Genomic DNA, 27,087 nt, shown 5'->3' with positions numbered 1-27,087 from the left:
AGGAGAATGGTCAGCACTTCCACTTGGAAGCAGAAGGAAAAGGGGAGGGACAAAGCTGGGAAACGTCTTCTATCTTCAAGAGATCAATAGCAGTTGTGTCTACTTGTGCCTGCAGCTGGACTGAGGCTCAGAATGCAAGAGGCAACAGTGGCTCAGTAAGAGTTGCCACATAAGGGCAGAAGGCCCTCCTGAGCCCCCCTGCTCTCCCACAGAGACACAGGAATCTTCAGCAATCCAGCAGCAGTCTGCACTGAAGCTTTTGGTAAGCCCATCAGAATAGCTGTGAGAACAGAGAGCCTGTTTCTTTCCCTGTTCTCTTTCAGCAGCTCTGCCGTGTCAAGTAGAATGAAGATGAGCAGATACTAACTAGCTCCAGCTCTGGTCGATAGCCAGTTCTGGGTTAAAATTATTGAGTGAGATGATGACCCCCATTGAAATCACGTAATGTCATCTGTGCTATCTCACCCCAGGCAGTTTTACAGCACAAATGCCATTAATTTGCATGGATGCTCCCTGCCTTTTGTGTGGATTAGTGAGGTTCTACATTGTATAGCATCATTCCCAGTACTTAGTTCACCATTACCTAAATAAGAAGGTATTCTTTAGAGAATGAGTAAAATCATGCAAACCTAAAATATGTCTGAACACAAAGGCAGAGCCCTGAGAGCAACAACCAAATCCAGACAATTAATTTATTATCTCTATTTGTGATATTGAAAATACACCACAGCATTTCAACAGTGCAGTTTAATTAATGTTTATGCATACATACATGTATACTACTGTATTCCACATAATACATGTTATATTCTGTAAATAAATAACAGGACCCAAAGTGTAGATTAAGCTAATAAGAGTGTTAGGTATATCTAAGATGCAGCTGAGACTGCTTCCCAACCCAGGTAAACACATACAGGCTAGCTTTGCTAGGCTTGGGCTAGGTACCCAGTGAGTTAGGCAGGTTTGGACTCAGTTGGCTAGCCTGAACCACTCCTCTTACAGCCACAGACACACTGCCATTTCTAACACACTACCTGGAGCAGCAGTAGCGTGTTGGTATACCTGCACTGGAAAGCAGCAGGCCAATTTCAGGATAGACAAACTTTCAATATACTATATATAAGGGACAGTAGTTCAAAGCGATTCACAGAGCTAAATGTAGCACTCTGCTATAAGTACATCCCTGAATACATATCTCATGACAAAATCTGGCCCTTCAGTTGCACAACAGATTCACAATCTTACATTTACTTGGTACCTTTCAGGGCCTGATCCTGCAGTCCTTACTCAGTCAAAACTCCCAATTAAATCAGCCTGGCTCAACTTCTTGTTTTACATTAAATTATTTTTTACATAAAGTGACTCCTTTCCTCATCTTACCTAAAAAGTCAGATGATTATAGGAATTAGTATGCTTTGAATGCTTCAAAAAGATGTTCATAATAGCAAAACAGGTCAGTAAATAGAGAGTTAAGAGATTTATTGTATCTCTGGAAACTCTAATTGGGAACCTGTTCTATACTTACGTACATGATGTGAGTCCCATTAACATTACACATGGGCATTAAAGATAGGAAATCCTAAAGTGAAGCAATTGTATAGGTAATAATAAATGATGTGACAGTCACATTCAGAAAGAGTTGTTTTAAGCTGTGCTACATCTAAGGACATTTTGATTTTACAGCTTTTAACACAGTATCCCATTTACTGTTCATGTGTTCTAACTGCTGTTTCCTAAACTTATGCTGAAATAAATCATTACTGTCTTCATCCCCAGCTTCTGATACTATCTCCATTTTCTGTATGATCAGTTTAATGAGCTCATGCTGTTTTTCCAAGAGTGTTGACATATCCTTAAGCCTAAAATAGAGAAGTGTATACAGAGTAAATTTTATAATTTAGTTTTACACCAAGTTTCATAAAATTATAAACTTTCTAGACACAAAAGACTTACTAGAACATCAAGTTTACTTCTCTTCCAAGAAAAAATAAGATATTAACTGTCCTCCATGAGCTACTGAATGAGTGTCTAGAAAAATTCATTGGTGATCCAGTGATAGAACAGTGATTTTCAGACTGAGACTTGGAAACTGTAAGTGGCTCTTTAATGTGTCTCCTGTGCCTCTTTGCAGCACATATTAAAGAAAAATATATAGTTTAATTAACCAATGTAAATTATTAACCAGTCAGGGTGCTTTTACTGTTATTAACCATTGTAAAATACTGAAAAGAGTCAGTCGTTTTCCTGTGAGAATGTTATTTATACACATATATTACTTCTCACAGCAAAATTATTGACGAAATACATAGTAGATGAAGCAATACATTCACATGACTGTGGTTCTCTTGGTTAATGTCGATTGCTTATTTGGCTCCTGAACCACTGAGATCTGAGCATCACTGGCACAGAAAATGGAAGAGCTGTTTTCAAGTCCCTGCCCTGTAAAATTAAATCTAAGTGCTAAGACACTGACTTAATTGAAAACATTCACAATGCTGATTCTAATTTTTAGTGCAAAAAAAAAATCAATACCTGTATTTCTGCTTCAAGATTTCCAGTTCTAAAGTTGTGTCAGCACTCTGAGCATCTGTGACAGAGTCTTCATAACCAAAGCAATAGTTAAACACACTCTAAAGAAGAAAGAACTATCAGATATTACAGTGAGGTGCAAAACCCTTAGGGAATGTATACACTACAGGACAAAGTTGAATTAAGCTACGCAACTTCAGCTATGTTAATTATGTAGCTGAAGTCGAAGAAGCGTAACTTGGCTTTTGGCACTCCCTACACTGCAGGAAGTCGAAGGAAGAACACTCTCCCTTTGACTTCCCTTACTCCTCGTGAAAGCCGGGTTACTGGCATCAACTGGAGTATGCCCTTTCACTCCAAATTAGCTGTCTTAACTAGACCGCTAATTTGAACCCTGGAAGATCAACAGAGGCAACTTCAATCATCCTCTGTAGTGTAGGCATGCTCTTACATAGATTAAAGAGAGGCAGAAAGCTGTCCTCCCCAGAGTGAAAGCTGCAGCTTCTATTATGAAGCTATATTTTAGCTCCCTTATAACTTTGGCTTAGAAAATGTATTTGGCCTGAAAACAGCCAAATTCACTTTGCCAGCAAAAGAACATGTCCCCCCAAAGTCTGCAGGTCATTGAACTGTTCCCTTGTTTGTACTATATTATTTTATCTCATATTTCTTTGCTTTCCCCTGCCAAGCTTCCCACAGAGTTACACTTCCTTGCTTAATCACAACTTGATTTTTGTTGTTGTGCATAGTTTGAGGTCTAATCCTGCTCTCAGTGATGTCAATGGAAGATTTTGCCATTAACTTTAATGAGGGCAAAATTTTATCTTCTGATCCAAATCCTGCACCCAGCAAAGTTAATAGCAACCGTTCTATTCCCTTAAGTCTGTGAAAAACAGAGCCCCAAGTGTGCGTCAGCATTTTCTTCTAAAATACATCAACTTACCATGAATCCACAGTATCTTGGCCTATTAGGATACACGGTGATTGATTCCTGGTCCACCCGACTTAGGAACCAGTACGGCAGCTTCTTTTCTAAATTCGTGTGAAGATTGACCTAAACATATTTTTGCATTTAGATTAGTAATTACAATAGCATAGCATTGTTCTCTTTATATCAATATACATGATTTGAATTATGTAAATGCCCTTCATCTCACCAATATTTTATTCAATGTAGTAATAGATTAAAAATAAACTTTTGCTTCATTGTTTTGAAATGTAAACCTTCATCCAATGCAGAATATATAAGGCTGGTTTGTTATAGCCAAAAAGAGGAAAAGCCATGTGTTGCAAAATAATGTAAGTGTAAACTATTCATAGAGAATGAATGTAAAAAGTCACTGAAGACACTTCTTTAGTGGATGCAGGGTGGGCAGGGAAACATCTGGATGGTTTGCAAAGCTCGGTTCCAAAGCTCCAGGAGAGGATGGATGACTTTGTGCCTTAGGCTGTAGTTAAAGATTTCAGAAACCTGGATCTCGTGCTCTGCCACAGACAGTGTGTGACCTTGGCCAATCACTTACTGTCTGTGCCTCAGTTCTCCATTTGCAGAATAGGAATAATAGCAATCCCCTGCTTTGCAGTGGTACTGTAAGGGTAAATACAATAATTATAGGCTCTCAAAGACTCTAGTAATGAGGATTATGTAAGTAGCTAAGACAGAGAGACTAGTATTGAGGGTTTCAGTGGGAGTCAGGAAGGATTATGCAGTTGTCTCAAGGTTAGATGAGAGATGATTTCCATCACTTGAAGAAGCTGGGTTTGCAAGACTGGGAATGGTAGGGTATTAGAAGAGATTCTGCAATTGGTTTGTGGTTGGGTATTTGTCACTCTGGTAGAATTGAGATCATTCAGTAGTTGAAGTAGGTATTATGATGCGCTGACACGTATGAGTCTGTGACAGGGCCCCTGTAAGGGAGCCCAAGCTGCCTTGTGCAAAACCAGGAGGAATTCACCCCGGTTTGATTCAGGGCTCTCTTGACCCTTTTACACCACTGCTGCTGAGTAATGATTCCCTCTGTGATGGGATATACAAACTCCTGCGCCCGAAGGAGTTATTGGGATAAAACTGTAGCCAAGTGGCTTGCCCCTTCAGGCCTACGGAGTATGCTCCAGCTCAGAGGGGAAGAACTTGGAGAGAGCTATTGAACAAGAGTGCTGGAGAAATCTCACTGTGAGACCAGTTGGGGCTGAAGATTTAGTTGTCTTTTTTGGGGGGGGGAGGGTTATCTTATATTGAACTTGGAGATTTTGTTGGAGACGGTAGGAGTGACCCAGTGAGGTAGGAAGCTCTCCAAAGCACTCCTAAGCATACCTATATTCACATGTTATGCATGACTTTAATATTTGGCTTGTGAAGTATCATTTGAAAACAAATAACACAGGTGAATAATATCACTGTGAAATACATATGGCAATGTTATGTGACATTATGAAGTATCTGTGATGTCACCAAAACATATTTAAGACCAGGCTGCTACATCTAGATAAAGGTAATAAACAAATGAATGTGGGTTTATCTTAATTTACATACCGTAAAACTCCATTAGTCTGGCATCCAATGCTCTGGGACTCCTGATGGTCCGGCACCATCAGGAACCCGGAAGTGCTGGGGCAGCCGGACAGGCTTCCCCAATTCAGCTGCTGTTGAAACTGACCAGCAGCTGAATCGGGGAAACCGGGAGCAGAGCAGCTGGGGTGCTGCTGGGTTGGTCTCGTAGCGCTGCCCCTCGGGGCTGCGGGACCAACGCGGCAGCACCCCAGCTGCTCTTGGGGACGCCTGGGGCAGAGCAGCTGGAGTGCTGCCATGTTGGTCCCGCAGCACCAAAGGACGGCGCTGCGGGACCAACCCGGCAGCACTCCAGCTGCTCTGCCCCAGGCGTCCCCAAGAGCAGCTGGGGTGCTGCTGGGTTGGTGCCGTAGCGCCGCCCCTCAGCGCTGCGGGACCAACCAGGCAGCACCCCAGCTGCTCTATTGCAGCCATCCCCGATTCAGCTGCTGCTGAAACTGACCAACAGCGGCTGAATCAGGGACGCCTGGGGCAGAGCCGGACTATCGTAAGGGGGGGCTATGAGGGGTCTGGGGTGGCATCCCCTCCCACCCCACTCCAGACCCCTCATAGACCCCCCTTCTGATAGTCTGGCATATCTGATAATCCGGCACCCCCTCGGTCCTAAAGGTGCCGGATTATCGGAAGTTTACTGTACAGGCAGTCCCCGACTTACATGGATCCGACTTACGTCGGATCCCTAGATACGAACGGGGTGAGGCAACTCCCGCACATGCGCAGCAGCATTCCCGGGGCTCGCTCACCTGGGTCCTAGGATCCTCCTTCTCCTCGGGCCGGCTCCGACTGGGGTCCCGCAGATGGGCAGAGGAAAAGTGCCTCCCCACGCCCGCTGCCCCCCCCACCCCCCTGCCAGCAACAGGCTGCCCCCTCCCCTGAGCAACAGGCTGCCGAACAGACAAAAGCAGCCTCTCTGCCCCTCCTCCCCTCTATACATGCCGGGCTCCCGGAGCGCAGCAGCGTCCCTGGGGCTCGCTCACCTGGGTCCTAGAATCCACCTCCTCCTCCTCTTCGGCCGGCTCCAACTGGCCTCTGCCTGCAGCAGCTGGCCACAGGGACAGGGATCCCGCAGAGCTGCCGGGCAGAGGAAAAGTGCCTCCCCACGCCCGCTGCCCTTCCCCCGCGGCCTCGCATCCTGCACGCCTCCCCCCTCCCTCCCTGCCAGCAACAGGCTGCCGAACAGCAGACAAAAGCAGCCTCTCCGCCCCTCCTCCCCCTATACATGCTGGGCTCCCTGGGCAAACAAAGACTCCACCAAAACAAACAAAGTGCTGGCCTCATTGTGTTAGCAAAAAAAGGACCCTCCTCCTAGAACCCTGGGTGGTGTGTGGAAATAAAGCTATTAGCTCAAAGCATGGTGCAGAGCTGTTTGGTATTTGATGAGTTACTCCTTTAGTCCTGAGTTTGTCACAGGGACAGAAATAGATGTGAAATCTTCTGAACAGGGGAACAGACAGCAAAACAAACATTAGAGGGGAGTTAACCTTTCCCTATGCTATCCAAAACTAAAAAAAATATTTGGCTAGAGTTTCCCCTACAATATGTACCAGTTCCGACTTACATACAAATTCAACTTAAGAACAAACCTACAGTCCCTATCTTGTACGTAACCCGGGGACTGCCTGTACTAGCAATAATTAAAGCCAACAAGCTAAACTAGCGGGGGTTCTCCTGAGAGTGAACCGAAGAGAGACAGAATTAAAATGTTTCCTGCCCCCCAGAGAGACACAGAAGCCTGGGTCTTCAGGAGGCATTTGACTTCAGGACAGAGACATCCCTTTGAGAATATAAAGGACTCCATCTTTATCCCATACCTGAGCAGATAAAGGAACCATGCTCTTTGTTTTCCATGTGATAGGCCCTGGCCAAAGGGTCTGGTCAGCCATGCTGGACAAAGAGTGAGTGAAGAGAAGACTATCTTGAGCAGAGTCTATAGTTTGTTAAGTTAGCTCTTAGCCGTCAGAAACCATATTGTTTTTACTGTTGTTTATTTGTAACCCATTCCATCTAGTCAGCAATAGCAGTTATTGTCTTCAGTGAACTCAAGAGTATTTGTCTGAGTGGGAGGGGGTGGCCCCAAAGAAATAATAACAGACTAAGAAATAAACTTCACCTCACAATTAACCAAGGACTTGTGTGACCTGCTGAGAGGTAACTCTTTGAGACTGTCATTAAACCATACGCAAACCAATGGACTAGTGGATTGGTTTAAAATAACCTTCTTCAAGAACTGCATCCACCCAAACCCCTGCTTTCAATCTTTAGTATCTCTAGCAAAAGAAATTCTTTTGGGAGTGATATTTCTTACACCATAAGCTAACAGCAAAATTTTAAAATAAGTTTGATCATACTCAGTTCATCTAATTATGAATTATGTGAGCATCAAAAGAAAAAGGCTCCTCAAAAATAAGTATAGTTCTTTTGAGTATATTGCTTCTGCACACTTCTGGGATATATGCTGCAGCACAGTGAAGCTCTGGGAACTTTTTAGAGAGCAGTGCCAACCAGGGCCACATATGCATCCCCCTTTGACACTTGAGTTTCCGAATGTTCAAAACTGATACTACAAAATAGCTGCATGCTCCCAATCACCTTGGTTCCTTTCACCCAACTTTAGAGCCCTAGAGAAGCAGAACTCCAAGGTAGTGTGAGGATACAGAAACAATAACATCTAAGAACTACACTTTATGATAAGTAATCTTTATTTCTTCTTAGACAATTGCATATTCTGCATGGTTTCTACTTGTGGAAGTCTAATGCTCATACAACCTACAAGTAGGTGGGCAGGAGAGTTCAAAATAAACATGTGCAAAGAGCTCCAGCTAGCAGACCTGCAGATTTCTTAAGTGAAAACGTTACAAGTCATGCCCCTAAGCTGCCTTACCTGCAGTAACTAGCCCTAAGGTGCATGGCCCATCAGGCTGAGAGACATTTTGGTTATGCTGGTTCTCTGCAGGCACTTCCCTCAGCTCCCATTGGCCGGAAATGGTGAACTGCAGTCCCTGGGAGCAGCAGGGGGAAGTGCCTGCGGATGGTCAATGTAAACAAACTGTCTTATGGCCTGCCAGCAGATTACCCTGATGGGTCATGTGCCAAAAGTTTCCAATCCCTGTCCTAAGGGCTAGATTTTGAAAGGATTTTAGGCAACTAAAGATGCAGATAGCTCCCTTACTGAGCTTTCCATAAATGCATAAATGAGAGTTAAATGCTCCTGAATTTTTGAAAACTCCATCATCTGCATCTTTCGGTTCCTGTGTAACTTTGAAATAAGTTCCTTAGTTATTATTGTCAATAGTTATAGTAAGCAGGGTCGGAATCAATGAACCACATAATATGTCTCAATACTGGCCTCTGACCAATCAAGTGAGCCCCAAACATGTTGCAATGGATCTGGTGTCTTTTACATTTTCATGGATCTTTATCATTTCTAGGTTAATCAGATTCTCCTTTCAGAGGGAAAGCAATAAGTCCCCCAAATGACATTTACTGCTTTTGGCTTTTGTGTGCACATAACTTAAAATAGTCTAAATTGACTTTTGATTTTTTATCCATTCATTAGCTTAAACTATGAAAAATTTCATCCTATAAGGATTTTTTATAGTAATTCAAATGACCAAAGCTGGGATTTAAGATGGAATGCATTTGTCAACTTACCTAGTTTATAGAGATATTTGAATATAGTTTTACCATAGTGATGAAAATAATACTAAAAACCTCACTACAGACCAAGAATACTAATGCTAAATAAACCAGTTATTTCAAGGTGATATTTAAGCAATTATATCTGCTACTTACTCCCCACACACTGAACGTATACTACAAACCTGCATTGCAATCCTTTTCAGTGCAGCATATTTCTGCACCTCAGCAATGTCTCCAACAGCCAAACCAATCTAAAAGTACAAAATGGAATCAAAGACATATTTTAATTACATGATTTTTCACACTGGGTGGTTTAAATTATATAATTCACTTGTATAAAGAGCTGATAATCCTTTGGCTAAATCATATTGGATCAGCACAACACTTAACCACTAAACATAGAAGTTTTGTTCACATTTGAAATCCATAATCAAAAAAGTTAATGTTTATTTAATACTATTTTCATTTTCTTAGCAAATCTTATTTGGATGTCACTGATGCTCTTTATTACTACTAAAAACTTTTCAGAAACTTTCTTTAAAGTCCTTTTATTGCTGCTATAGAAGTATAAATTTACTACTGCGATCAACTGAAGCAGGATCAGGCCAACATCCTGTATAATAAAAATGTTGGTATCATTTGGTTCGACAATGTCCAGATAGAATTCATTTCCTATCAAAGAAGCTGTTTAATAGAGAAGGCAACGAAGATGTATTCAGTATTTTCTCTCTCACTTTGCTACCGTTCCAGTTTTCTGATCTTTTTTATTTACACCAGTACTATCATTTAGTGTTCAACAATGTTTCCAATGGGATAAGTGGTTCATTTATTTAATACAACCTACTGTGATTTGCTTAAACAATTCGTTTTAATATAGCTTTAAGAAAATGAAGCTGTAAATTACTATAGTAAGTGCTAGATCAGCAGTTCTCAACAGTGGGTCGCAACCCAAAGTGGGTCGCAACCCAAAGTGGGTCGCAACCCTGTTTTAATAGGGTTCCATGGGTTATTGTAGACTTGTTGGGGCCCAGGTCTGAAGCCAAAGCCCGACACCCCCACCCAGGGCCCTGCTTCTTTCTCTGACCCCCTGTTTGGTGTACTGCTTCTTAAAAAAATCCCGGAGTACAGGATCCTTCAAAAAAGGCTTTATTTCCGTGGTTTCACTTTTGAAACAGTGTTTTTCAAAAGAAAGCCATGACGTGGTTATGAAAATAAAGCGCGGAAAATTCAAATCCCAGCTTCATTTGCAATTTTAATATGTTTAATTTACATCCCTCTTTCGAAAGAGGAATATAGTCTAGACATAGCCTTGATGTCTTATTTTAAGAAGTCATGTCGCTAACTAACGAACGGTATTTGCTGTAAATCAGTGCACACATACACAAATTATCCTATCCAATAAATTATGTGTATTGTATAAACAGCTATGTTCCCAAATCTCCGTATTTTATTCTATGAAATACTTACCAACAAGTTCATAAGAAGAATTGGAATAAGCAGGGTGAAGATAATGAGAACTGCATAACTCAGGAAGGGATAGGGCAAATTATTACTTAGAAGCGGATCAAGAAAAGCCTCATGATAATTAATATCTCCCAGCATCATAGCAAATGTCTGCATTACAGAAAGGAGGGGAGTCTTGTAATGGTGCTGAAAAAAAAATGAAATCAATATTGGTTGTGGTCTATTTAAAATTTGCACACAGATCTGTAAAATTTACAAGTACAAAATAGAGTGAACCAAATCTTCCCCTGGTGTAAACTGCTGTAGCTCCAGTGATGGTTCAGCCTTGGAAAAACTAGTGTCCTAAAGACCATACCAATGATGTACTTCTAACTTGATCTTTATTTACTGTATGCACATAGGGACAAATTGGTCTCCCACCTCTGCTAGGAGTAAAAGTACTTCTGGCAATGGAATTTGAGAGTTTCTCTGCTGCACTGGGAAATACCTCTGTGCAAAAGCCTATTATGTCAACACATACCCCTTTATCAACCAAATTTGTAATCTCATGCAAAAATGGTCCCAAGTTCATTTAATAAGGCCTATGGTATTTTCCATACAATTCTGTTAACTAGTATTAAACATGTTACCACTCTTCAATTCTTAACTAATCGAATCAAGTGTCAGCCTTTCCATTATTTCACCTAAGATCAATGTCAATGTACAATTATCTAGGTAACTCTGTTTTTCCTATTTCAAATACAGGTTGCACCACCCTAAACCAGGACTCTGTCATCTGGTAATATCTGTGGTCCAGCAGAACTGTGGATGTTGTTAAACAAGAGAGCCCTAGGGCAGGAGGCCATCAGCTGAGAGCTCGCAAAAGGCAAGGCTGGTGGTAGCAGGGCCAGGTTCACAAGACCAGCAGTGGTAGTAGGGATGTGGTAACGGGGCAGCCTGTGCATGCCTGCCCAGCAGCGGGGTTGTGCTGTGGCAGCCCAAGTGAGGCTGCGTGCTGGTTCAGCTGTAGGGACAGAGCCATGGCAGCCTGGATGGCAGGAAGGCCAGGCCACGGCAGCTCAGCAGTCCAATCGGGGCCACATGCCAGCTGGTAGAGGGATTGGTGTCACGGCAGCAGGATCAGGGTCAGGGCTGCTGTGTCGGCAGTGGGGCTGGAGAAGCAGGCATCAGGGCCAAAGAAGTCAGCGGCAGCGAGGAGCAGCAGGCTGAGGGGGCCAGAGGCAGAGGACCTTCCCTGGTCTGGAAAATTCAGGACTCAGGTCCCAAGGGTGCCAGACTAGTGAGGTCCAACCTCTACTGGCATCTTGTTAGCACTTCTCCAGATTTCTGGAACATCCCCAGAATATTAACAATTAACATAAACAATCCAGAGAGTTCCTTGTTCAAGTGTGGGGGAAGATCTGTGTGAGAAAAGAATCCCAATGTTGTGGAAGCCTAGGCAGCAATATATTTGTATGTTTTTTCTTTGATAGGGAAAAATAATAGCAGTGCCTTTTGGTCTCATTTGTGAATTATAATAAAGATTTTTCACTACATTGCAAATTATCCTTATTTTGACTTTTAAATCACCCATCAATTCTATTTACTAAATATCTAATTATAGAATACATACAAACAGGATTATTGACAACGACAGCAAATAACTATGACATCAATCTAACCTGTGAACATAGAAGGACAAAGAAGCTGAGTCCAAAGGCCAATATTAGAAAAAAGAACACAACAGCAATCCGAAGCAGAGTCCTCAGAATTTCCCAGAACATTACGATGTAGATTCCATAGTTTTCAAATCTAAGGAAATGATTGTAGATAAAAATTAACTACCATCAAATACTGCAATAAATAATGTTTCCTGACATATTTGAAAAGATGAGTACTCCCCATAACCACGCACTATGGCTGACCTATTGCTTCTAGGACAAATTTTTAAACAGTCAGTACATTTATCTAATTGCATGCACACAAAACTGGAAAAAGTCCAGTTTGTCTCAAGTTTAGAACACAGGGATTCTCTGATTTTTTAACACAGTGGATCACATTTTCATAGAAAGATTATTACCTCATGGCTTCCTTCTCTCTCATTCATTATCCCACTTCCTCTCCCATCTAAGACAAAGGAGTCACCCCAATGTAAAATGAATAAACTGAGAAGATAGTCAGGCCTGTTATGTTAGGTAACTAAGGGTATATCTACAAAGCATTCCTCCGAGAGAGAGGAATGCAAATGCAGACAAACAAAATTGCAAATGAAATGCAGATTTGAATTTCCCGCATTTCATTTGCATCATCGCAGCCAGCCGCTTTTTCAAAATACCCTATTTTGAGATAAAAAATGCTGTTTAAACGTGGTTATTTAGAGAAAAAACCCTTCTTTCAAAATAACCCTTACTCCTTATAAAATGAGGTTTAAGGGTAATTTTGAAAGAAGGGTTTTTTCTCAAAATAACCGCATCTAAACAGCGTTTTTTATCTCGAAATAGGATATTTCGAAAAAGTGGCCAGCCGCAATTATGCAAATGAAGCATGGGAAATTCAAATCCGTGCATTCGCAATTTTGTTTGTCTGCATTTGCATTCTTCTCTCAAAGGAGGAATGCAGTGTAGACATACCCTAAATGTTTCTGCTTGTGCACAAAACCGAAAGTGCTTTGAATAATGGAAGCAATTCACCAGGGAAAAGAAGGCTGGCTGAGAAGTTAGGGTACCAGTCTTGGCTGTAGAAAACTCAGACTCAACTTCTTGTTTTATCATAGACTTGTATGATCCTTAGCCAGCAATTTAGACCTGGCCCATATTTAAAAACTAGATTATGTTGGTCAGGGCTGTGAAAAGCTTTGTAAGCTATGCAAGATAATTAGGTCAAGTTAAACTCCAGTGTAGATAAAGCTATTGCCTCTCAAACAGATAGATGTAGAAAGTGTTTATGCTAAGGCACTGCAGTGCCAAAATTATATTGCTGCAGTAACTCTAGCATAGATCGTTACAGTATATCTAATCCTGCAAACAGGCATGTAGATATTAAAAATATCCAGTCTGGCACTCTCTAGTCCAGCACACTCTGGTCTGGCATGATTTTAGTTAGTTGAATGTCCACTTATCATGGGTGTGGCCAAGTTTCCCTTGGTCCCATAAAGTTTGTGTACAGCCACCGCTTCTGGCTCTCAGTGTTCTGTGCTGTTATTTAGCTCTAATTTATCTCTCAATGTCTCCTAAGAGCCCAGCAAGCAGTGGAAGTGTTGGTAATGCTGCTAGACAATACTGACCACCTGTGGTTCAGCAAATACTCTCAATCAGCACCAGTCAGGTCCCAAAGGTGCTAGACTAGAGAGGTTCAACCTGTACTATGATTTTACCCAGGACATTTCTCCCACTGAATTAAATGTGTATTTTCTAAATATTTGTAGGATCAGGACTGAAATTTTACCTCTGAAGATAAAGCAAAAAGTTCATCCAAGATAAATATACCGCAATTGCTCCACATTCCCACTGCAAGTGAGCTGGGATATTAACAAATAAGGAAGACACAAACATTATGCTTGAAGTATAAATTGTCCAGTCTAATAGATTAGAGCAATCCAACAAGTACTTCAATTTCTAGGATTTAAATGAGAGAAAATATTAGTACACCAGCAAGTATGGAACTATTAAAAGTAATAAATTATATATTTTATGTTTTCTGTCCTCTTAAGTTTTAATGTAGCTTAAGTATAACCCTGAGTTAGGATTTCCCTTCTACTAAGAGAAAAATCCAGCTGTATTTTAAATATCAAACACGTTATTACAAATAAATAGCGTATGATAACAATAATAAATATATACCTGTTGAAAGAGTTGAAATATCTCTTTGCAGATTCCAAATAAACTCATGACAAAAACTAAACACATACATACTCTTATGAAGTATGAATCCTGAAACAGAAACCACAAAGTCAACACAATAGTGAATAACAGAAACTTTGGCCCAGGTTCTAATTAGGGCACTCACATTGCATTGACAAGTCTGCTAGCTTTTCACAGAACAAGATTTTCAAGAAAATATCATTAAAAATAAGTAATAAAATGTTCTATTAATATTGATGATGAAATCCACTCCACCTGTATTGAGTTCAGATAATGAGGATCTATACTAGTGTTATATAGAGGGGTTCAAGAGGTGAAATCCAGCCCTACAACTCAGAGTCAATGAGCAGCATCGCTGTGCAGACCTTCTAGAGGTGTTATCTGAGCTATGGTCTTGTCTACACTATGCAGTGGAGCAATGCTGCAGTGCTCAATCCACCAGCTTCTGATTTATCACACTCTCTCGCCAGTGTGTCAACCGTTACCTGAAAGGATCAAATGAGTTTTAAATCTACATTATGGACCAAATTCTGCCTCACATACATTCTGCTGCCTCGGGCACTTGGCTCATACCGGTCATATCTTGCCTTCAGAGATGCTGTACGATTTTAAGAAAGAAGAAGACTTGGCTGCATATTCCAGCAATGTCCACAAGGTGTATAAGCCTTGGCAATAAATCACACAGAGAGCTACTGACTTACTGTATGACTTGTTTCTGGATGTTTGTGTCTCTGATCTCAGCAGCACACTATGTGTTGTAGATTTTCCTCCTAGGTACATTTAATCATTTTTAATTGTACTACAGGTTGGATATCTCTTATCCTTCACCTTCAGGACCTGACCGGTCCCAAATCAGGGAATTTGCTGGACTACAGATGGTTCCCTGCCACAGTCCCAGCTACTGCCTCTACTAGGTGGGTGAGAGGAGGCAGAGGGACTCCTTCAAGCCCTGCTACCTGATGCCTCCACTGGACCGCCTGCCAGGCCCCAGCAGCCCACGCTGCCATAGGCTCCAGCACTGCGCTATCATGGGCTGCCTGGGGCTGGCTCTGGGCTGCTAAGGGCTAGGGCTCAGGTCCCAGCCATGTGGCAGCCTGCGGGCTCCAGACCCACTTCCACAGAGTGTTTGGGGCTCCGCCACCATGCTCCCATGGGCTTCTGGGGCTTTCTCCAGCCCCAAACCTGGTCCCTCTGCTGTAGGCTGCTGAGAGCGTGGGAGTCCTGCCATGCAGCAGATTACAGGATCGGGCCCTGCTTCTACGGGCTGTCTGGAGCTCCAGCCCCACGCTGCTGGGGGCTGCCACCAGCCCGAGCCTTGGTCCTATTTCCATGGATTGCTGGGGGCTTTAGCTCCAGCCCTTTGCTGCCACAAGCTGTCACCGATCCTGTGCTGCTGTGGGATGCCCCAACCTGGTCCCAGTGCCTCAGGCTGTCGAGGGCTGCCTCCAGCTTCTACCCCCCCACTGCTTCAACCTGGCCCCTTCTGAATTGCCATTCTGCTACTAGACCACCGGGGTTCTCTGATCAAAGAGCAACCATGCACATATATGAGACACTCTGAAATGAACACTATTTTCAATGTTTTGGGGATTTTGTGGGGAGGTGATATTACAATATAATTTAGATCCTTCCCCCTCTTTTTCTGTTCCATTAGCTGATTTATATTCATCTTAATGTTCATTTTGGACATCACAGCATCACAAAAATAATATAAGCATGCAGTATTTTAAAATCATTGTTTCAGTTTTCTTAGAAACTTAAAAAGAAAGAAAGAAAAGAAGCAACATCACCATCATACCAATATGTTTTATATTCTTATTGTAACTTTCAACTCTATTTTTTAGTCCTAGGGTTCTTATTTCACCATAGTATAGCAACATCTATCCATTTTTCAAATTTCTTCCCCGCTTTAGTCTGTTGCTTTTTTTATGTGTAAAGCATGATGCTAACTCATGAGGCTGTATAAATAATGAATTCTAAACTATCTGTATCAATAGAATATTGAGAATACAGAGTTAATCATTCAAAAATCAGTAGATGAAAATGTAAGGTTGCATACACAAGTGTTACTTATGGGTATGTGTTCTGATTAAGTCTATTATGTGATAACATTCTACTTCCTGATTAGGATATCATAAATATTGTTGCTCAGCAGCCTTTCCTCAACATTTTTATAATTTACAAAGTTCATGGGGGTCGTGGAAAGAACCTTGAAAAGGAAGCCTGAAAATCCTGGAAATATGTGCAGGAGACTTTTTTTAACCCCTTGCAAAAGGAATATAGGATGAGGGAATGGGTTAGCAGTATTCCTATACTACATTTTTCACTATAGCTATGGCTGACTTACTTATGCAGAAGTACAACCCTTCTTACCTGCATCCTTTCTGAGCTTAATGCAAAATGTACTATGCTTGTGAAGCCTGTCTAAGTCAAAGACACAAAACATGGCCAATGAAAACTCAGTGTTCACCTGAATACTCAAAAGTACTCCTTAATTATGAATATATCCAAGCCAGATTTCAATCTTGCAACTTTGAACATCACCCATTTTGCCACTTTTTCTTTTTGTATTTATTGTTTTCAGTCACTTCACACATAAAAATAGCTTTTAATCCCTTTTGTTCAAACTCTGCCTTAGGGCAGAAACTGAAACTAAAAAAAATGTGCCCAAGAGATAACATTTTCATAAAATGAGTAAAAATAGGGAATTAGAATTGAAAATAGGGAATCAGCACTGAAACAATAGGAGTTACCACTCGCATTCCAGAACAATAGCAGCATGAGAATAGATAGTTTGGATGTACAGGCAGTCCTCGGGTTACATGGATCCGACTTACATCAGATCCCTACTTACAAACGGGGTGAGGCAACCCCGCACTAGCTGCTTCCCCCCAGCAGACTAGGGAGACGTGAAGCTAGTGCCTCCCCCCCAGCAGACTAGGGAGACGCGAAGCTAGCGCCCGCCCCAGCAGACCAGGGAGACGCGGGGCGGCTTTTCTCAGCAGACACCTCAGCTTGAGAATAAAGGACTGAGGGAAGTGAGGTGTGGGAGAATAAAACTGAGCTCTGGAGAAATGTTTGGCTAGAGTTTCCCCTACAATATGTACCAGTTCCAACTTACATACAAATTCAACTTAAGAACAAACCTACAGTCCCTATCTTGTACGTAACCCGGGGACTGCCTGTACATGTTTTATAATGATATGGCCTTATTGTTGCTAATAATTTTAGAAAACCATTTCAATTCTCATATCACCTTGTTTTAAATTGATAATTATATTGTGATTAATTAAAAATAGTACCTCATACTCAAATGGTCCTGTTTGGTGGGAGTCTGTTGCATTGGAGGGCATTCCTGGCTGTATGCGGGTTATCAGAAGAGTCAGAGGCACGAGACCTAGAGAATATATGCCGAGGTTCATAATATGTGCTCGGAACCCATAGGCCATCCTGGCAAGTGAAAAATGAAGATAGTTTGTATTTGGAAGGTTGTATTTCCAGTGGTCTTTTTGTGATCATGGGTTGCAGCCATGGAAATACAACTGTATAAATATTCTTAGCGACTGGCCTTGCCCAGGAAGTTCAAAGCAAACAAAGGCTTAATGGCTGTCTTTATGGACTCTTGGCCCATCTCTGCTCTTATTTCCTTTAAAGTTAATGAAGTTGCACCAGATTATTTGTGATGGAAATGAAAATAAAACTTGTGCCATTATAGAATGAGGTGAGTTTCTGCCTCTTGTAAATTAGAAAGAATCTGCAAGAATCTTCGCTAGCATCCAAGCAACCCTTTTATCTTATCTGCCAACAGTTGAAACATTCAAAGATTCTTATCAGGGTGAGTGGATGGGAGTGAAACTCACTTTAATTCTAAATTTAAAATTATCTTTCATTATAAAAAATCTTTTCCATGGGAAATATAAAAGATTTTATAGTAAGTGTATGTTCTATTAAAAACCTAATTAAGAGATTGAAAACACTGCTTTAGTTATTCAATTCACAGATACATACCACTTCATGAGCAAATATTCTTTACATACAGGATGATTGAGAAGTTCCATGCGGTTATGACGTACCATAGCCTACAAAATGTGTAAACAGATGTGTCAAAATACAGTATATCTGCTTCAGGTGAGAGACCTAGTTACAAACCAATTTGTTTAGACTACTTATTTCAGTAAAATAAGATTCCATTTATCTGAGCATACATTATCCAGCTCTGTATTAACCATGGATGGGGAGTAGGGATGTAAAAAAACAGCTAGGCTATGTCTACACTGCAGGTTCTTGTGCAAGAACTTTTTGTGCAAGAGTTCTTGAGCAAAAAGTTCTTGCGCAAGACCACGTCTACACTGCCATGTGCTTTTGTGCAAGAGATGTGCTTTTGTACAAGAATGTCCATTGCAGTGTGGATGCTCTCGTGCACAAGAAAGCTCTGATGGCCATTTTAGCCATAGGGGTTTCTTGTGCAAGAAACCTCTGTTCCCGTCCACACTGCCTTCCTGAACAAGAGCTCTTGTACAAGAGGGCTTATTCCTTGTGGGGAGAGGAATAACTCTTGCACAAGAAGCCCTCTCTTCTGATGCTTTACTGTAAATGTACTTACGCAAGAACACACGTGCAGTGTAGACGCCCCACAAGTTTTTGTGCAAGAATGGCTGTTCTTGTGCAAAAAGCCTTCAATGTAGACATAGCCTTAATGTAACCATGAAACCATTACACGTCTTAGCAGTTACACAGTTACTCGTGGAATGAGGAGTAATGGTAGTTCGAACTAGGAAGCCTAGTTCGAACTACCTAGTTCGGGCCGCGTGTAGCCGCGCGGCACGGGGTTCGAACGAGCGGGAATTTTAAAATGGCGGCGCCCCGCTTATACAAATGAAGCCCGGGAAATTCAAATCCCGGGCTTCATTTGCAATTGCGGTATGCCTACATTACCCCGCTAGTTCGAACTAGCGGGGTAGTGTAGACATACCCTTACATCCCTAGCTGATAGCAGGGGCCACCCATTCTTTAGTTTATCTTGATTTTCTGTTATCCAATCTGGCTGAGGGTCCAATTAGATTGGATTATTAGGGTTCCACTGTACTTTACATTAATTCTAGGCTACTGCAATATATTTAAATTTTGCTTTTTAATCTAATTTTATTATGAATGAACTGGAAAAAAAACCTAAATATTCATTGAGCCTAATATTGTGTGAGAACATCAGAACTGGTTTTAGATCAATAAAACATTTTGCAATTTCAATGCAAAGAAAGGAAGGTGTGAGTACATCATGACCACATGATTCCTGGCCAGATCCTTTCCTTAGAAATGCTTTTTCGACAATTCTATTTCTATTTCAGAAATTGGGCACAACCGATGAAGGATGAGTTTGCTTAGTTATATGGATGTTCACATGCACTACACCCTTTTCAAAGTATATTTAAGTGCGTAAATAACTTCATAATTTCTATCTATATCTAACAACTAGTTAAAATATTTATTATATACATAATTTATAAGAACTTTGCCTGGAAGCTTAAAGCCCTAGTTTCAGCCCAATGTGCTTTCAAACGCTAAAACCCTGGAAAAGAAGGTTTAGAATAAAAAAAAATTACCTTTAGCTCCAATAACACTAATTTAAAATATTTTAATAGTTAAAAAACAGAACTTACGTTTAGGGTGGTAAGAGGTTCGTAGACAATTTCTTCACCTGCCTTTATTTTTTTGTTAAGTATTAGTGGACACTGAAGATACCTGAAGTTATATTCAATCTATATAGTAAACACAAATGTTAGTGTGTGTTTATGACAATCTTGATGTAGCAATTAGGGATGTCAACGTGTAGATGACTACCGATAAGCCTGGACTTATCGATTAATCGTGTCATCTATACACATTCCCCTCCTTGCTGCCTCTGTATCAGAGGCAGCAGGGAGGGGGCAGGAAGGAGCCAGTGCTGGGGGGAGCCACCTTAAAAGGCAGTTCACCCACAGCACCAGCTCCGCGGAGTTGCCTGCCACCTCCTGCGCTGCTGCCTCTATGATAGAGAGGCTGCAGCGTTTGGGGCGGAAGGGGGTGCCACAAAGCAGCCTCTCTCCATGGCAAGCCCAAACCCCCTGAGGACAGAGGCTATGCCACCCTGTGCTGCTGCCTTTCTATCATAGAGAGACAGCAGAGTGAGGTGGCAGGGGGCTCTCAGAGGGGTGGAGCTAGGAGCACACTGGCTGCTGGTCCCACCCCCAGGGACTATCGCTAAAATGTAATTACATGACTATTCAGTTACATACTATCTAATATTCCTAGTGGCAATTCAATCTTGGTACATTGATATAAACAAAACACAAAATAACTAAATATTCAGAAAAATATATCTGATGTGGCAGAATAACTATCAACATGTATACTTTGTAATTTTCAGTCAGTAAAACTGCGATCTCAATGATCATCTACAATTACAGTACTATGAATTATCATAACTATCAGTAAAATAAATGGGATCTTAAAATATTCTGAAAGTGAAAATATTAAGATTTGTTAGTTTTATTTTAGCATTGACTATAAGGTAAAAGTTATATAGGTAAAATAAGAAAAAACCCACACCATAATATATTTCCCAAACTATATATATATATATATCTGTTATTGACAAGCCGATATAAAAATTTACAAGAGTTGTTTTAATATAAATCCAAAATTAGTGCAATTGTAAAAGTAACTTTAAAATATATCTTCCTTTCTTGAATATCCATAAGGTGACTGCCTTTGTTTTACATTTTGAAAGAAGTAGGATGTGCCAATTTGCATAAATAGGCCAAATTCAGGTTTGGAATAAGCACACAATAGTTAGAAAAACAACCCGGTTTAGACAGGAAATGAAGGCAAATATAAAAAATTAATACGTAACAAATGGAAGAAAGGGGAAGTTGATAGTAATGAGTAATCAGCTTTACATCAGCTTCTGTACCTAATGATTGTACCTAATGATTGAAAGATAGCTAACGTGACCCCAATACTTAAAAAGGTCTCTACAAGTGATCCTGGCAATTACACACCATAAGTCTAACATCAGTACCAGGCAAATTAGTTGTAACTATAGTACAGAATAAAACTGTCACATGGATTAATATAATTTGTTTAGGGAAAGTCAACATGGTTTCTGTAAAGGGAAATCATGCCTTACTAATCCACTAGAGTTCTTTGAGGGGGTCAACAAATACAAGGACAAGGGGGATCTAGTGGATGTAGTATACTTAGATTTCCAGAAAGCCTTTGACCAGGTCCCTCACCAAAGGCTCTTAAGTACAGTAAGTTGTCATGGGATAAAATGGAAGGTCCTTTCGTGGACTGATAACTGGTTAAAAGACAGAAAACAAAGGGTAGGAATAAACAGTAAATTTTCCGAGTGGAGAGAGGTAATTAGTGGGGTCCCCCAAAAGTCTGTCCTGTGATCCATCCTATTCAACTTATTTATAAATGATCTAGAGAAAGGGGTAAACAGTGGGGTGGCAAAATTTGCAGATGATACCAAACTGCTCAATACAGTTAAGACCAAAACAGACTGTGAAGAGCTTCAAAAAGATCTCATCAAACTAAATAATTGGGCAACAAAATGGCAAATGAAATTTAATGTTGATAAATGTAAAGTAATGCACATTGGAAAAAGTAATCGCAACTATATATACAATATGATGGGGACTAATCTGTCTACAACTACTCAAGAGAGAGCTCTTGGAGTCATTATGGATAGTTCTCTGAAAACATCCACTCTGTGTTCAGTAGCAGCGAAAAAAGCAAATAAAATGTTAGGAGTCATTAAAAAAGGGATAGAGAATAAGACAGAATATATCTTATTGCCTCTATATAAAACCATGGTATGATCACATTTTGAAAACTGCTTACAGATGTGGTCGTCTCATCTCAAAAAAGATATATTGACATTTAAAAAGGTTCAGAAAAGGGCAACAAAAATGATTAGGGGTTTGGAACTGGTCCCATATGAAGAGAGATTAAAAGACTTAGACTTTTCAGTTTAGAAAAGAGGAGATTAAGGGGGGATATGATAGAAGTCTATAAAATCATGACTGATGTGGAAAAAGAGAAAAAGAAAAAGTTATTTACTTATTTCCACAATATACAAACTGGATGAAATTAACAGGCAGCAGGTTTAAAAGAAACAAAAGGAAGTTTTTCTTCACTCAGCGCATAGTCAACCTGTGGAACTCCTTGCCAGAGGATGTAGTGAAGACTAAAACTTTAACAGGGTTCAAAAAAGAGCTAGATAGATTCATGGTAGTTAGGGCCATCAATGGCTGTTAGCCAGGATGGGTAGGAATGGCTGTTTCTCTGGAAATGGGAGATAGGGAAGGGATCATATGAGGATTACCTCTTGTGATTCCTCCCTCTGGAGCATCTGGTATTGGCCACTGTCAGCAGACCTTTGGTCTGACCCAGTATGGCCGTTCTTATGTTCTTATGAGTATAAATCAGAAGTTATGAATTGCAGAAAATTGATATGGGATGCCAAAGGACATAAGAAGCTAACTGCGATCAGCAGTGCGAAAGACAATACTTTTTTTAAAAATATACTTGGAACAAAAAGAATCCTGACAAGGTTACTGGTCCACTACAAGATGGAAACAGCAGAATTATCAATAAAGCCCTACAAATCTACAGATATTCACTTTATATTCATGAGTATTCACATCCACGGATGTGGATGAGGATATCTGCGGCTCATTTTTGCAGCTACAGATGCAGATACGGAAACAAATTTACTATCTGTAACCATGCAAATTTGCAGATATTTGCTCTATGTCTTCAGGTACCTACATCCATGGACGTGAATGGATCATTTTATAATATAATAATATAGTCTCATAATACAGCAATGGTAATACTCCTTCCAGTCCACTAGTATCACTAAATGATGTTAAACAACAACTACTAAAGTTAGACATTTTAAAATTAGCAGGTCCAGATAACATGTATCTAAGACTTTTAAAAGAGTTATCACAAGTGCTCAATGAACCATTAATACCTTCTCATCTGAACCAAAGCAAGGTGGGTTTTTTTGCCTTCCTCATAGCGTCTTCAGTGGGGTACAGGTAGGGTGAGCAAGAACAGGATTGAGGCTGATATCACACCTCATTATGTAAGCATTGGGCAGGAGTCCAGGGCAGATGCACCATAGGAAAGGGATAGATTGATCAGATAAATGGATTGGTAAAGGATTTTAAAGGAAGTGTTTGTTAAATGATTAGAAAAGGAATTTTGGAAATCCCATGACTAGCAAAGCAAGGAGTCAAGTCCCCTCTTTTACAGTTCACCTTAACCTTATTTTGAGGGCATGGGTGGTGGTGGTAGTGGTAAAGACTCAACAGCGGGTTGGCTAAGCCCAGGATGGAAAAAGAATATGGCTTATGGAAGCCCCCTCGATAGATAGTGAAATGATCATGGATTTATTTGCATTGGACACTTGTATCTGCTGGTAGTCCCAGACAGCTGACGCTTAACTAAACCATTTTCAATGACTCCTGTCCTTCTGGTATATTCAGACAATTAGAGACAGTTGGTATCACCAAACCTCATTACCTGGTAAATTTGTGCTACTTATTGATCAGGTGATTTAAACAATTTATTATAAACTAAAGGGATTCTTGCCAATCACACACTGGGAGCACAGACCCATGAGTTTACATAACTTACCTTAGGTGAATTTCAGTTGCACAATGATCCAGATATAAACTATCTAAAACATGTTAAAAAGGGATTAAACTTTACAGAATAAGCAAGTTTAAGCAGATATAAACTATACTTATGAGTTGCCACGGTTCAAAAAGTGCCACGCTCACTCAATTTACTGCAATCAAAATTTAACAAATAATGTATTACTATAAACATATTGCTGTTACATTATGAAGTATCTAACTGTAATAAGAGTTTTAATAATTAATAGGTACTAATTTTAATTACTTTTTTTCTTCCACTTACATAGAAGTCTTGACTTGACTTTTCCTCTGAAGACTCAATCATACAGTTGTCCAAAACCAACTTTAAAATTGAAGAGAAAAACAATTAATTTACATAAATTAATTATGATTGTTGAAAATTAGGTATGTTCAGAAAAAAAAGATGTCTATGCTTTTGAAAAAAGAGTGTCCATGATCTTCAATAATAGCCTAACAAAAATAATTATTCAGTCCACATTTACAGCATACATAATGATGTGCACAAACCTGAATTTGTGTGTGTGTGTATATATATAAAACAGATGAAGAATTAACCCTATTTACATAGGTGTATGAAAATTTGCATATGCAAATATAATATCTATAGATACATATAGATTTACTTGCAAATTTCACAGACTTTTTAGAATGAGATAAATTCTTAATGAGTTGACTAAACAGCCTTACCTTTAAGGATTCAGGAATATATTCAATCATTTCCAACAAAGGACATTTATTGGAAGTAGAAGAATGAGAAAATGTTGTTACAGCTTCTTCCCACCTGTAAGAATAAGTTGAAATAGCGGAGAATGAATTCTATGCTACTCTGTGAAGGATACGAAGCTAAATATCAGCTTTTTAATGAAAGAAAAAAAAGGAGTATCTTTATTTTGAAATCTAATTATTTTTAGACCAGATGAGCTGTTATTTCAGAAATCATTCTGCAGATTACAATATATAATGAATTGATATGCCTTGGAGTGAAAGTCAGCTGTTAAACTCATAACTGAAAATATCTCTGGCTGTTTCCCTAAGAATGATTCATTTTTTAATCCTGTTAGCAGATAAGCAATCGTATTTTCTAAATCACAGGATATACTGAACTCTTGTTAAAACATTGGAATCATTATGAAACCCAAACTGATACTGGAAGTCTATATCTTGGGCTCACAAAATTCTGAAAATAATAATAACACTGAGCCAACACCAGGATGCACAGTGTCACCCTAACCCCAAGCAGGACCCGGGCAACACCAGATAATTCTTCTTGTTATATCTACTGAATCACCCTTCTACATATTTCTTGATTCCCTCAAAGAATTCTAACAGGTTGCAGGACGTGATTTCCTTTTACAAAAGCCACACTGACAAATCTTTTTCCCAACAATCTTTTTAATCTATGTGCTTGATAATTTTCTTTATTGTAATTTCAACCAATATTCCTGATACTGAGATTAGGTTTATTTGACTGTAATTGCCAGGATTATCTCTGAAGCACTTTTTAAAAAATCAGCATTACAGGAGCTATCCACCAGTCATCTGGTGCAGAGGCTGATTTAAGTGATAGATTACATACAACAATTAGTAGTTCTGCAAGTTCATATTTTAGTTCCTTCAGAGCCCTCTGGTCCTGATGACTTGTTACTGTTTATTACTTTGTTCCAAATCCTTCTCTACTGATATCTCTGTTTGGAATAGTTCCTCAGATTTGTGACCAAAAAAGAATTGTTCCAGTGTGGGATTTTCCCTCACATTCTCTTCAATGAAGATCAATCAAAAAATTCATTTATCTTCTTTTGCAGTAGTCTTTTTTTTCCTTGAATCTTTCTTGCATATGTAAACATTTGCAACAGTTTTATCCAGGAATTCTATATTAAATCTCTGAAATTATGTGAGCTGTATGACTTTAATTAAAATTCTGTATCTAAAGTAGAACTATCAAGCATTTTAAAAATTGTGGTTAATCAAATGATTAAAAACTTAATCATGATTAATCATGCAATTAATCACATTGTTAAACAGTAATATAATGCCATGTATTTATAAATTGATGGTGTTTTACAATTTTTTGGATTGATTTCAATTACAATATGGAATACAGTGCTCATTTTATTTTTATTACAAATATTTGCACTGAAAAAAACCCAAAAGAAATACTATTTTTCAATTCCTGCATTACAAGTACTGTAGTGCAACCTTTTATCATGAAAGCTGAGCTGAACTTACAGATGTAGAATTATGTACAAATAATAACTACATTCTAAAATAGAACAATGTAAATCTGTAGAGCTTACAAGTCCACTCAGTCATATTTCTTGTTCAGCCAGACACTCAAACAGATACATCTGCTTACATTTGCAGAAGATAATGCAGCCTAAGTCTTGATACAATGTCACCTGAATGTGAGAACAGGCATTCATGTGTCACTGTTGTCAGCATTGCAAGAAAGCTACATGCCACATACTTAAGATTCATATGTCTCTTCATGTTTCAAACATCATTCCAGAGCACATAAATCAATGGTGATGATGGGTTCTGCTCAATAGCAATCTGTAACAGTGTGGAACAATGCACGTTAATTTTCATCATCTAAGTCAGGCTACCAGCAGAAGATTGATTTTCTTTTTTGGTGGTTTGAGTTCTGTAGTTTCTACATTAGAGTGTTGCTCTTTCAAGACTTCTGAAAGCTTAATACACTAAAAATAGCTTAGTAAGTCCCATAAGAATGTCTCACTTCTGGTGATATTTTAAATAAGAAATGGACAACATTATCTCTCTTAAATGTAAACGAACTTATCTTAGTGATTGGCTGAACAAGAAATAGGATTGAGTGGACTTGTAGGCTCTTAAGTTTTACATTGTTTTGTTTTTGTGTGCAGCTATATAATAAAAAAATCTACATTTGTAAGTTGCTTTCCATGGTAAAGAAATTGACTACAGAATTTGTATGAGGTGAATTGAAAAATTACATCTTTTTTATCATTTTTACTGGTCAAACATTGCAATTAAAAATAATAAGCAGCAGTGGGCAGAATACACTTTATATTCTGTGGTATAATTTAAATCAAAATATTTGGAAATATAGTAAAACATCCAAAATATTTAATATATTTCAATTGATATTCTATTGTTGATCAGTGTGATTAAAACTAAGATTCATCACATTATTTTAATAGCAATTTTTTAAATTAATTGTATGAATTAACTGCAATTAACTGCAAGTCCTAATGTAAAGCTATTTTTGTGATATTACAATATCATATTCTATGGTGAGAACTACTCACATCTTTTGGTTTCTTGATATGTTTCTTGCAGTCCTTGAACAACTATCCTG

General features: G+C 39.5%; 1 protein-coding gene across 1 annotated transcript in view; it reads right to left on the bottom strand.

The window, feature by feature from the left end:
* Positions 1-733: 733 nt before the first annotated feature.
* TRPA1 (transient receptor potential cation channel subfamily A member 1) overlaps positions 734-27,087 on the bottom strand; it is a 73,990-nt gene continuing 47,636 nt past the window's right edge. Inside the window, exons 15-27 of the mRNA XM_075920527.1 lie at positions 24,441-24,534; positions 24,016-24,075; positions 19,698-19,796; positions 18,049-18,119; positions 17,343-17,490; positions 14,020-14,109; positions 13,625-13,794; positions 11,863-11,992; positions 10,205-10,387; positions 8,920-8,988; positions 3,473-3,583; positions 2,533-2,630; positions 734-1,859 (exon numbers count right to left, since the gene is read on the bottom strand). Of these exons, the coding sequence (XP_075776642.1) occupies positions 1,661-1,859; positions 2,533-2,630; positions 3,473-3,583; positions 8,920-8,988; positions 10,205-10,387; positions 11,863-11,992; positions 13,625-13,794; positions 14,020-14,109; positions 17,343-17,490; positions 18,049-18,119; positions 19,698-19,796; positions 24,016-24,075; positions 24,441-24,534 (1,522 nt within the window). The 3' untranslated portion in view covers positions 734-1,660. The remainder of the gene's footprint in view (positions 1,860-2,532; positions 2,631-3,472; positions 3,584-8,919; positions 8,989-10,204; positions 10,388-11,862; positions 11,993-13,624; positions 13,795-14,019; positions 14,110-17,342; positions 17,491-18,048; positions 18,120-19,697; positions 19,797-24,015; positions 24,076-24,440; positions 24,535-27,087) is intronic.

Source organism: Pelodiscus sinensis, chromosome 2 (assembly GCF_049634645.1).
Source record: "Pelodiscus sinensis isolate JC-2024 chromosome 2, ASM4963464v1, whole genome shotgun sequence".
NCBI classification, from domain to species: domain Eukaryota; kingdom Metazoa; phylum Chordata; order Testudines; family Trionychidae; genus Pelodiscus; species Pelodiscus sinensis.
The sequence above is the reverse complement of the archived record's forward strand: the minus strand, read 5'-3'. Positions and strand labels throughout refer to the sequence as shown.